This window comes from Eptatretus burgeri, chromosome 11 (genome assembly GCF_056783735.1).
Source record: "Eptatretus burgeri isolate ZD-2024b chromosome 11, Ebu_testis_v1, whole genome shotgun sequence".
NCBI classification, from domain to species: Eukaryota; Metazoa; Chordata; class Myxini; order Myxiniformes; family Myxinidae; genus Eptatretus; species Eptatretus burgeri.
The window spans coordinates 39,315,508-39,327,705 of NC_140971.1; the positions used below are offsets into that span (position 1 = coordinate 39,315,508).

General features: G+C 45.5%; 1 protein-coding gene across 5 annotated transcripts in view; it reads right to left on the minus strand.

Moving 5' to 3' along the window:
- LOC147016900 (uncharacterized) overlaps positions 1 to 12,198 on the minus strand; it is a 394,344-nt gene that overhangs the window by 9,522 nt on the left and 372,624 nt on the right. For 2 of the 5 annotated variants that reach the window (XM_085846134.1, XM_085846132.1), the window contains exons 2-3: positions 9,222 to 9,397; positions 136 to 334 (exon numbers count right to left, since the gene is read on the minus strand). In XM_085846134.1, the coding sequence (XP_085702260.1) occupies positions 136 to 334; positions 9,222 to 9,397 (375 nt within the window). Of the gene's footprint in view, positions 1 to 135; positions 335 to 9,221; positions 9,401 to 12,198 lie in introns of those variants that run through there. The other 3 variants (XM_085846133.1, XM_085846131.1, XR_015049243.1) reach the window with 2 other exon arrangements.

Here is a 12,198-nt window from a genome sequence, read left to right on the forward strand (position 1 = left end):
AATGTCACTTACATCACTCCTCCTCGCAGGGCCTCATATATATACATATATATATATATATATATATATATATATATATATATATATATATATATATATATATATATATATATATATCTTCGATGATGGACTGACCTATTTTGGTGACGTTGAGCTTTATGCTGTGCACGGAAGTGTTGTTGTCGCACTGAGCACGGCATGTGTACGACCCACCATCACCGATTTCCAAACGAGAAAGACTTATTGCAGGTCGCCTGACGTCTGATCCTCCAAGCCAAACCACTCGGCTGTCAAACAATGGGTACATCTTTTCCCCGTTTTCAAAAGCAAACACCTGCAAAAGATAAATTACAATAAATCATCATCAATCGTTGACATTATTCTTCTGCTCTGTGGATTTATTTCTCAGAAAGAAGTCGAGGCTCAGGGAACATCTGATTCGCTGTGCTCAGCAGGTTTACAGACCGACAGGGGAACAGTGGAAAAAAACTCGACAAAAACATGAAACAACCACATGACAGTATGGGAAGGGATGACGAGGGTTTAGAGGTTCAATGAGAGTAAAAGAGATGAGCAGTGGGTAGAAGGGGAACCATGAGCAGCAGTCTTTAAATACTCATGGAGGAAAGAAGATGAGACAACACACATTGCGAGTCACTTAAGTACTGTCTGAGCTGCACATCATGTTGTGGTCACCTACCGGGTAATCAATGACATTGTTGGTTCCATTTTTATGTCATGATGAAATTAGCAAATTTCCTTTATTTATTGAATTAAGTGAAAATGCTTGGTAACCTGAAAGGAATTATAAATTTCACTTTTTATACACTTTTCTTATGAATGATACATCATTGACATGGCAAGATTATCAAGTATTGAACTATTTGAAAGTAGTGCAGCCTTTGAAAGCCTTCCTGAAACCAATGTCGTACTTGGCATGGCTAAAATAACCCAATATATTATGTCACCTATTTCCTAAGAATGCATCAACAATCATGCCGGTGTAACTCAATGAAAAAGTGAAAATTCCTCGTGTTTTTGGGTTGTTGCTTCATGTGCAGCATGTGGCTGCTGGTTCCATCATTTCTGGGAAGAACCGCTGTGCTGCTGATGCAGTGCCCCTGTTACCGGTAAGCTGATACTCATTTTGTCAACCTTAGAATGATGACAGGCTCACTCAACCCACTCAGTGTTATTTCAACGGCACGACAGGGGCTCAAAGTCAAGACCCTAAGATCTTAAGCCAGGACCTTAACAATTAAGCAAACACCAGGCTCTGCTTTTGGGTGACAGGATAGCTCAGTTGATCGCTGCCATTATGTTGACCTTGCATTTGATCCATGGCAGTGTCTTACTTAAAGCAAGAACAATTATTATCATCATTACCAAAATCATCATCTTATGCCACGTGACATTTTCAATATGGGACAAGCAACTCCAACAGCATGTGTGATTGGCCCAAGTCTTTCACGAACTGGCTGGCCAAGTCTAAAGTTAAACTAGAGCTGACTTGAGCAGGGATTTGTAATTTGTTCAGGATGCTGGTGAGGACTCGCCAACACTTCACAAAAGACAATGTGGGGTCTTTAATGTCCACCATCCACCAATTTTAGCATACAGGTCCCCAATATAATGTCCCATTTGACAGAAGGTGCACTTTTTGATTCAATACCTGACCTGTGAACCAGCAACTCGACAGTTTATAGTCTGATCGAGAATCAAACTCGTCGAGATAGCTGCTTTGCCTGTGAGCTTTCTTTGGCGAGAAGAGCAGGGGATTAATTATATAAAGATGAAGATCATAACCGCCTGGAGATAATTCATTCATTGAGAGCTGATTGGTTGTCTCGTCCAATGATGGGTGAGAGATACATATACATATACATATATAATTTTTTTTTATTTTAAAGAAGGTGCTTCCAACCAAAATAAAAAAATTAGATCAACTCCACTAATTTGAGAAAAAAAATGCGAGAGCAGACTCTGTCTCAAGCAACGTTTCCCCAGCTTCACAGCCGGCTTCCTCAGGTAAAGCAAACGTCAAAAGTTTGCACGTGGTACATGCTTGGGAGCCTCATTGGTACACATTGCTGTCTGCGCCATCGCTGATGATTCGCCAATAAGCGAGGAAACTCTTCCGGTAGCTGAGGGGGTTTGTAGCATTGGGATTCTCATGTGTGTACGGTATGTGAACGTCTTTATAGTTGTGGAGGAACTCTCGGAAGGGTTCAAAACAGCATAGCACTTACCTTGCGTAGGCCTTCTGGGTTGCTTTATGCAGTCTATTCAGCTTGAGGAGTGTGGGAGGTATCAATTATTTTTATAATCCTCGCCACCTGGGTTTAGTTGATTCGGTGAGAGCTGATTGGCTCTTCCCTCCATTCACAGGTGAGAGATGTAGGTGGGTCTTTCCATATATATATATATATATATATATATATATATATATATATATATATATATATATATATACATATATATATACATATATATATATATATATATATATATATATACATATATATATACATATATATATATATATATATATATATACATATATATATATATATATATATATATATATATATATATATATATATATATATATATATGAGTGGGGTATGCTTAAATGTTGAAAGTAATAAACTGTTCTTCGTACGTATGTACATAATAAATAGAAGCTTTATGATTATAAGCAAGCATCACCGACTTCCTGCTGGATGAGCACAAAGCTGCACTTATTTTTGGATATTTTATTTGTGGACGCTTTCCCATGCTTTTGTGATTTTTTCCCAATGTATCAGCTTCGATGTCTGTCGACATGCAAAATTGAAGCTTTCTACGTCGCCCGCAAGGTACCGAACATTAATTTCAGTCAGTGAGTCAGTGGTGAGAATGAGCTTTCCAATATATATATACGTATATATATATATATATATATATATATATATATATATATATATATATATATATATATATATTGTTACGTTTGAGGGGGGGTATGCATTCAAAGGGTAATTAGGATGTTTAATTAGGTATGCCATGCTGTTCGAGTGTACCAGGATCTCGATGTAATAAGTAGCAATTCAGTGGTGATAAGTTGTCTAGTAAATGTCCATTTCTTCAAGGGGGAAATGATAATTGTCACGTAATTAGATAGGGACACGGGATAGGGTAAGTGTGTCTGCGTAAACCCCTTTTAGTATTCCCTGGAGGCTTGCCGTGACGTCATAGGACAGTGCTGCGGATGGCTCCGCCCCGTGATCACGATTGGCGGAAGGCAACGGCGCAGGGCCAATAAAACGGCTCGATTGGAAGTGACGAGGATGGGAGGATAAAAAGGCTCTGTTCGGGGAAAAGAGGTGGAAGATGAAGAAGATCGGTACAGAAAAACCGTTTTGGTGGAGGCTGTTGTGCTGGGAGCGTGCGGTGTTGTTGCGCTGTTTCGATCCTGGTTTTCATCGTGTCTCGAGGCCTTCCTGTGCCTCGTGCCTCACCTTGGTTGACTCTGGGGTTCTGCTGGCTCGGAGTACGGGGTCGAACGGCGGGCGGACCTGCCTCCCTCTCCTGCTCGCAACTTGGCGCCAGAACTGGTTCCCTGGCGGCCGTGAGCGGACTTGGGCCAGGACCAGGAGGTCGACAGCGCCACGGTGTCTCCTGCCCCTGACGAGCGCAACGCCAGCTCGTCCGACGCCAATCTAGGTACTGTTGCGTCTACACCACGGGCCAGCCTGACCACCAGGACCAGCTACGTTGTGTGTGTGTGTGTGTGTGTGTGTGTGTGTGTGTGTGTGTGTGTGTGTGTGTGTGTGTGTGTGTGTGTGTGTGTGTGTGTGTGTGTGTGTGTGTGTGTGTGTGTGTGTGTGTGTGTGTGTGTGTGTGTGTGTGTGTGTGTGTGTGTACCTGGCGCCTTAGAGGGTTTGAGATTTGTACATCCATTGGAATTGTTTGTGTTTTCCCCACGCCCCAACCCACACCACCATCCCGTCGAATCGCCCCGGATCCCTCTTCTTGCCGAGTCTTGTTATTTCTGGTTAGAGAAATAAACATCATTAACTCAGTGAAAAGCGACTCGTGCCACCTTCCTCGTCCCGTTTGCGGTAGAGCGATTAGAACCGCCATCTTTGGGTTATAAAAATAAACCGCCTCCATCATTTCGGCTCATTCTACGTTGGCGGGACTGTTCAAGTCCGGTGAACGTCACATTGGTGTCAGGAGTGGGATGTTCGAACCCCTCTAAATTATATTTGGTGTCGGGAGAATATACCAAGATTAAAATCTTGCCACGAATTGGAATATAAAATTACGACAGAAAAGCGCGCGAGCACGGGAAAATTTTGGCAGGAGTTTTCAAATTAAATTTAATTGGCGGCAAACGGGACTTCTGCACCATGGCAGATGTGCAGATGTTTGAGGAGGAAGGCCACGTGTCTGGCAGCGAGTCGGGGGAAGAAGGGAGAGACGGGGGTAGGATTGGAACCTCCCCCATTCCGAGTGTGGACCGTGCTTCATCGCCCGTAACGGAGCCGTCAGCGCCGGAAACCAGCACGATGACGATCTGGACAATGTTGGAACGTTTAATGAGTGCAATTACAGCACAGGGGGCAAAAATGATGGCACAGGGGGCACAAATGGCAGAAATGACGACACAAATGGAAAATCAATTCGTGACACAGAGGGCAGACATGACGGCACAGGGGGCAGAAATGACAGATCAATTGGGGGTAATGGGGCAACAGTTGGATGCACGGATTGATTTAATGAGGGATGAAATGGGGGAAAAGATGGAGAAAATGAAAACTGAGATGCAGGAGTGTGTGGATGTTAAATTGGGAGAAATACAAAGTAAATTCGAGGATAGATTGGAGGAAACAAAGGTAGAAATTACATTGGAGGGGGAAAATATACGGAAAAAATTGGTAGATAAAATTGATGCAACGAACATTCGGGTTGATAAAGTGGATGAAAGCCTGGAACGTCATCGTGCCTGTGTGGATGCTTGTATGCAGCTGCAAGTAGAAGAGTGGGGAGAGGTGAGGAAGCAAGGGATGAATTTGGCGGAGGAGGTAAAAGGATTGGAGGCTCGTTTGGACGAACAAGATAAAATTATGAGCCAAGATGAAGTCTTGGATAAAGGCCTGGTAGAGCCGTCTTTTGTAAGTAGAGTGTCCGGGTTGGTTGAGGAGCAGCTACAAACTCGCGACGGAGCCTTGGAGGAGGTTGTGCGGGCCCAGAAGATCCTGCGGGAAGAGGTGAATCGGTCCATTCAACGTTTGGAACAGGAGGCAAAATTGACCCATGAGACCCTCACCACAAAACATCTTTGGCCACAGTGGGCTCCGAAATTGGATACGCAGCCACAAGGGTGTTTGATCCCTGGGCTGGATTCGGACAAGGGAGAAACTGAGAAGCAGGCCACCGTAAAAGTGATCCCCCTGGTAAATTTTGACGGGTCAGGGAGCCTTGAAGCTTTTCTGACGCAATTTGAGTGTATTTCCCGACTAAACGGGTGGAATGAGCGGAAACGTACAGGGAATTTGGTGGCAACGTTGCGGGGACCAGCCGCAGATGTGTTAAACGTGATCGCGGAGGGATGTTGACCAGCTCCCACATTTGCGAGGCGTTGAGCCGTCGGTTTGGGTTCGCAGCGAACTGTGATCTGGTGCGGGCCCAGCTCCAGCACCGCAGATTAAAGCCGGGTGAGACAGTGCAGGAGCTGGCACAGGACATTTACCAATCAGTCAGGATCGCGTATCGGGACCTTACAGTGGAGGCATGGGACAGACTGGCACTAGAGAAATTTTTAGCTGCTCTTCCGGACCCTGAGGTCCGAGCGCTAGTGGAGTTACAGGATCCACCCACCGTTCACCGAGCGGCTGAGTGCGCAGCCAGGCTGGCCTCGTGGAGGCGGCCAGATCGTGCGCCAGAGAGGCCATCGGTGACGGTCCGACAGGCGGAGATTCAGGATCAAGGAGAGGGGCTGGAAGAAATTGGCATTACCCAAATGTTTCAGGAAATTTGCCAGAAACTGTCAAGTTTGATAAGGGGTAATTCGGTAGTTGGTGCGCCAAAGCAGCGGGGTCCAGCCCAGCCAATAGAGCAATTTGATTATGGCCGAGGGGGTCCGGAACCGGAAGAGACGTTACACCGATACCCATGGGGGCCTTTTATGGGGAGTTGTTTCCGGTGCGGGCGAAGAGGACACATGCAACGATATTGCCGGTACCCGGCGATAGAGGGACCCTCCAATAGACTTTCAAGCCCGGAGAGGATGAATCCTCCTGCTGAACCGCCAGGTCTATCCGAGATGCCCTCTCCTGGGTCGAGTCCGGAAATCACTGTCGGAGGTCGGGGAGACTAGATCGGGCTGAGCATATACGGCCATGCTCGGCTGGTGAGATTGTGGCGAAGTGCCTCCTTTGGTGAAAAAAGTAAATTGTGGGAAAATTGGCATGGGTTTGTAAGTTCTGCTGGGTTTTAGAGTGACAATCGGGACAGTGGGTAATTGGAAACAAAGCGGGCACGAGTGGCTGTCCAATGGCTGGTGCGTGGATCGGGTGAGGAAAAGTGCTGTGTGAGTTGTTTCAAGTTAAGAAGTGAAATGTATGGTGCACACGTTGATTTTTTTATTGGACATGGTGTGGTAACAGGGAAGGTCATGGTCGGTGAAGTGTTAGAAATGCAGGTGTCACATGCAAGGCCGATGGGGTGGGTGGTGTCATGTGGGTTTTGTGGGTAGGGATGATGTGCTTGTCCACAGGGATTGCTGAAGCTCACGGTGAGCGGGAATTGCGACCCCCTTCAAGGAGATTCACCCCTGGTGGCTAATGGTGACAGTGTCTGGAGGCAACTGGGAAAGGGTCTGGTTGGGCGACCAAGGCGGGTAGGACCTTGGCGACCCAGGAAGGCCAGAGGAGCCAGTGAGACCCCTTCCAGTGTGTTGTACGGGATGAGAGCTGATGGCTACCAGGGGGGTGGGAATCAAAGGGAGCGGGGCGGAGAAACGTCCGGGTTGGACTAAAGCTTACCTGTGGGCATGGTTGCACCTGAGATGCCCCCATTATCTTGTGGTAACCCACCCCATGGCCATGACGGGGTTCAGCCTGCATCATTAAAATGGGGACCATGACCTAGAAATGTGATGATGACCATGGTGTGAGTGTTGTGAAAATGTGTGAGTCCCACTCGATCCCGCACAACTTGACATGTGCAGCAAGGGCATGATGTCCGCATAATTTTGGGGCAAGCAAATTTGAAAATTGGCTCCCCAGGTAACGCTGGGTCTATTAGCATCCACTGGGGGAGGCGGTCAAGTGTAAATATCCCGTGAATAGTGTCGGTAAGGCTTAGAGTAGGAATGTAAAGTATAAGTGTTGTGTTTTTTTTTGTGGAACCTTTTGTTTCCCCTCTCCAGATAACTGGAAGAGTGTTGGGCAAGAGCGATGATCCAGAGGATGCAGTGCAACTTCGCTCAGTGCTCTCATGTGATAAAATTAAAAAAAATTAAAAAAAAAACGAATGATTGTTTAGGCGAGGATAAGGCCATAAGGGGGTAGTACATTAAGCAGGATAGGTAAGTTAGCTGCGGCTCGCTGCCCATTGCCCCTCCTACTTTATTTCGTTAGGTTAAATAGGTGTGAGCCAGTAAGTGTTAAGGCTGGTACGGTAGCGCCTGTGATATACCTTGCGGGAGCTGCGGTACCAGAGGAGGGGGCAGTGTTACGTTTGAGGGGGGAGTATGCATTCAAAGGGTAATTAGGATGTTTAATTAGGTATGCCATACTGTTCGAGTTTACCAGGATCTCGATGTAATAAGTAGCAATTCAGTGGTGATAAGTTGTCTAGTAAATGTCCATTTCTTCAAGGGGGAAATGATAATTGTCACGTAATTAGATAGGGACACAGGATAGGGTAAGTGTGTCTGCGTAAACCCCTTTTAGTATTCCCTGGAGGCTTGCCGTGACGTCATAGGACAGTGCTGCGGATGGCTCCGCCCCGTGATCATGATTGGCGGAAGGCGACGGCGCAGGGCCAATAAAATGGCTCGATTGGAAGTGACGAGGACGGGAAGATAAAAAGGCTCTGTTCGGGGAAAAGGTGAAGAGGAAGAAGATCGGTACAGAAAAACCGTTTTGGTGGAGGCTGTTGTGCTGGGAGCGTGCGGTGTTGTTGCGCTGTTTCGATCCTGGTTTTCATCGTGTCTCGAGGCCTTCCTGTGCCTCGTTCCTCACCTTGGTTGGCTCTGGGGTTCTGCTGGCTCGGAGTACGGGGTCGAACGGCGGGTGGACCTGCCTCCCTCTCCTGCTCGCAACTTGGCGCCAGAACTGGTTCCCTGGCGGCTGTGAGCGGACTTGGGCCAGGACCAGGAGGTCGACAGCACCACGGTGTCTCCTGCCCCTGACGAGCGCAACGCCAGCTCGTCCGACGCCAATCCAGGGACTGTTGCGTCTTCACCAACGGGCCAGCCCTGACCACCAGGACCAGCTACGTTGTGTGTGTGTGTGTGTGTGTGTGTGTGTGTGTGTGTGTGTGTGTGTGTGTGTGTGTGTGTGTGTGTGTGTGTGTGTGTGTGTGTGTGTGTGTGTGTGTGTGTACCTGGCGCCTTAGAGGGTTTGAGATTTGTACATCCATTGGAATTGTTTGTGTTTTCCCCACGCCCGAACCCACACCACCATCCCGTCGAATCGCCCCGGATCCCTCTTCTTGCAGAGTCTTGTTATTTCTGGTTTGAGAAATAAACATCATTAACTCAGTGAAAAGCGACTCGTGCCACCTTCCTCATCCCGTTTGCAGTAGAGCGATTAGAACCGCCATCTTTGGGTTATAAAAATAAACCGCCTCCATCGTTTCGGCTCATTCTACGTTAGCGGGACTGTTCAAGTCCCGTGAACGCCACAATATATATATATATATATATATATATATATATATATATATATATATATATATACACATTTACATATATATATATATATATATATATATATATATATATATATATATATATATATATATATATATATATATATATATACACACACATAAACATATACACATGTATGTGACACCGACAACGATTTCATGAATCACTTTCTCAAGGGAAGTTGAGATAAAGGGAAAGGATATGGATGGGTTTTGGAGAATTCACAAATGTACCAATTACAAACCAAAGAATATAAGAAAATTAATGAAAAAGGGATCGCAAGAACAGGTCTTACCTGTCGGAATTCTCCATTTACACCGAACAGTGTCCAGGTGATCGAAACATTCACGATTTGGCAATGTGCTTGCAGCAGACACTGCAAGGTCACGTTATCTCCTTCCTTAGCCACCATCACCTGGTTGTGTGACTCAGATGTTAGGTAACTGTTGTTCATAGCTGCAAACAGGAGAGCTGCTGAAAAAAAAAATATATGAATGCAGTGGAAGGTTAGGGGATTCAAGGAAGACAAATTTCAACTGATAAAACGTGCCAAGACATCATGTGCACATCTTGTACTAGTTTAAGTATATATACATAGCTCTCAAGTTATCAATGGCTTTTCTCACAATGACATTATTTTACATTGTTTGCCTGAGAGACAAAGTTGTTTATTTGTTTTTACACAACTTGGTGTTTAATTTGCCCCAAGGGGCATGTAAACAGCAAGTAAAGGCTGTAACTGAAGCAGTGGTATAATGTTTTTGTCAAACAGAAAATTGTTTTCACAAAGCGAATATGAAGACCTGTGAAAGACACCATAAGTGTAAAGTTAACAAAAATACTGTACCGACTATTTATACGAGTCAAAACTGCGAAAGGTAAGATATGCATGGAGTTCTCACAAATGACAATACATTGTGGTTTATGGAGGACTTGAATGGGCTCGGCCTGAAGTGGACAATTTAATTAATCTACCAATCATAATAAGTCAAATAACCAGACATCAATTGGAATACTCGTCTTCAGAAAGGCTAATGTCAGTTCACATCTGCAGACAAGTTAAACAATTGATTTTATCAATGTACAGCCAACAATAATATGTTAATTGTCATGGGAAGTGAGGTGTCGCTGACATTTAGAGCATTCTGAAGAAGAGCTAACACTTAAAATGTCAGTCGCACATCACTTCCCACAGAGGTTTATATACCCTCATCGGCTTTCAGTTTGTTACCGGAGATGGTTTTACCCAAGGGGCCGATACACTTTTCATAAATAATTTAAATATACCTCTTTATATTCCTTTGTGGTCAAGGAAAGATATCTTAAGTCAACTAGAATGGTACTTGATAAAGTTCAGACCTCCACGAGGTTGAACACTTTACATGTTGTATCCCACTGATAGGCCGGAATTGCATACGGACCTGAACCAAAATCTAACTGGCTTCTTGTTGTTAACTACCCAACTCATGCACCAAGGTTTGTCATAACCCGTTCACAACTTTTTGAAACATTGTGCTATATAGTATATCGTTTTTGATCCGATCTCTCAAATGATGAAAAATCCCTTTAAAAATTCCAGTATCCAGATCCAGATCTTCATAAAAAATGGAATAAATTCGTCCTTGTCACACACACAACCTGTCCACCAAAATTTGTCTGAATCCATCCATAACTTTTTGAGATATCGTGCTCACAGACAGACAGACAGACAAACAGGGTTTAAAACAACCTCCATCCACCGTTAGTGGCAGAGGTAATCCAAGTTGTGTTTACTGCTTAATAATCATTTTTGTTTCGAAAACAACATACAGAAATTATTTTTTCTTTCAATAAATTGGTATATATTGTTGGGAATCTCCGCCCGCCCGGCGTGCGAATGACAGTGTTAACCAATAGCGGTCGCTTCGCCCACCGAACGAGCAATCCAGTCGTGACTTTCTGGAACAACGCCAGAAACCAGTCACGGGTGGGTTTTTAATCCCACCACGGCCCAGTCCGTATTCTACCCGCGCGAAATAGGGTCAAACGCCGAATATCAATATACCTAAGTACCCGCGCGGGTAACCTACCGAGGGACCGTACCTCGGCGAAGGCCTGCTTGGACACGAACCGCTTAAGCGGTCCGTTCCGTTCTGGGATAACCGAGCGGGTATTATCGCCAGACCTGAATCTATTTATCGGTTATTTAAAAACCAACTAATATTCCGCAATACAAGATGGCATTTCAATGGGGGAAAAAATGATGTGACGAACATGTTAACATTTAAGGAAGCACATTTATTTCTACACACATATTATCCCTGTGTGTCGTAAGAGGTGACCAGGGTTGCGTCAGGAAGGGCATCCGGTGTAAAAACCTATGCCAAATCATTATGCAGACAACAAAACGAATTTCCAAACCAGATCGGTCGAAGCCCGGGTTACCAACGGCCGCCACCGGTACCGGTGGTCAGCAGGGTACCAGTGGAAATTGTGCTGCTGCTGGGCGAAGGAGGAGAAGGAGACGGGGAAGGCGAGTCCAGGGGCAGTGGGAGAGGGGGAGGGTAGAAGTGTGCAGGTGAGAGTTGGAACTCTGAATGCTGGGACGATGACTGGCAAAGGGCGAGAGTTGGCTGATATGATGGAGAGAAGAAAGGTGGACATACTGTGTGTACAAGAGACCAAGTGGATGGGGAGTAAGGTTAGGAGCATTGGAGGTGGTTTCAAACTGTTCTACCATGGTGTGGATGGGAGGAGAAATGGTGTCGGGGTAATCCTGAAGGAAGATTATGTCAAGAGCATATTGGAGGTGAGGAGAGTGTCTGACCGAGTGATGAGTGTGAAGTTGGAAATTGAAGGGGTGATGATGAATGTCATCAGTGCATATGCCCCACATATGGGGTGTGAGATGGAGTATACAGAAGATTTCTGGAGTGAGTTAGATGAAGTGGTGGAGAGTGTATCCAAGGATGAAAGAGTGGTGATTGGAGCAGATTTCAATGGGCATGTTTGGGAAGGGAATAAAGAGGATGAGGAGGTGATGGGTAGGTACGGTCTCAACAAGAGAAATGTGGACGGTCCCAGGGTCCCTTGGGCGGGAGTCACTCCTCCTCCCAATTATTCATCGCACCATGCATTCCACATTCGCTCCATTCACACAGACCCGCTGGCCTCACTCACTCATCATGTACTCACCAACTCTTCAACACGCACACCGCTGAACTCTGCCATCCTTCTCACCACATCCCCTAACTAACTCGTGCTCCCACGTCGTCCCTTACACTACAGCACGT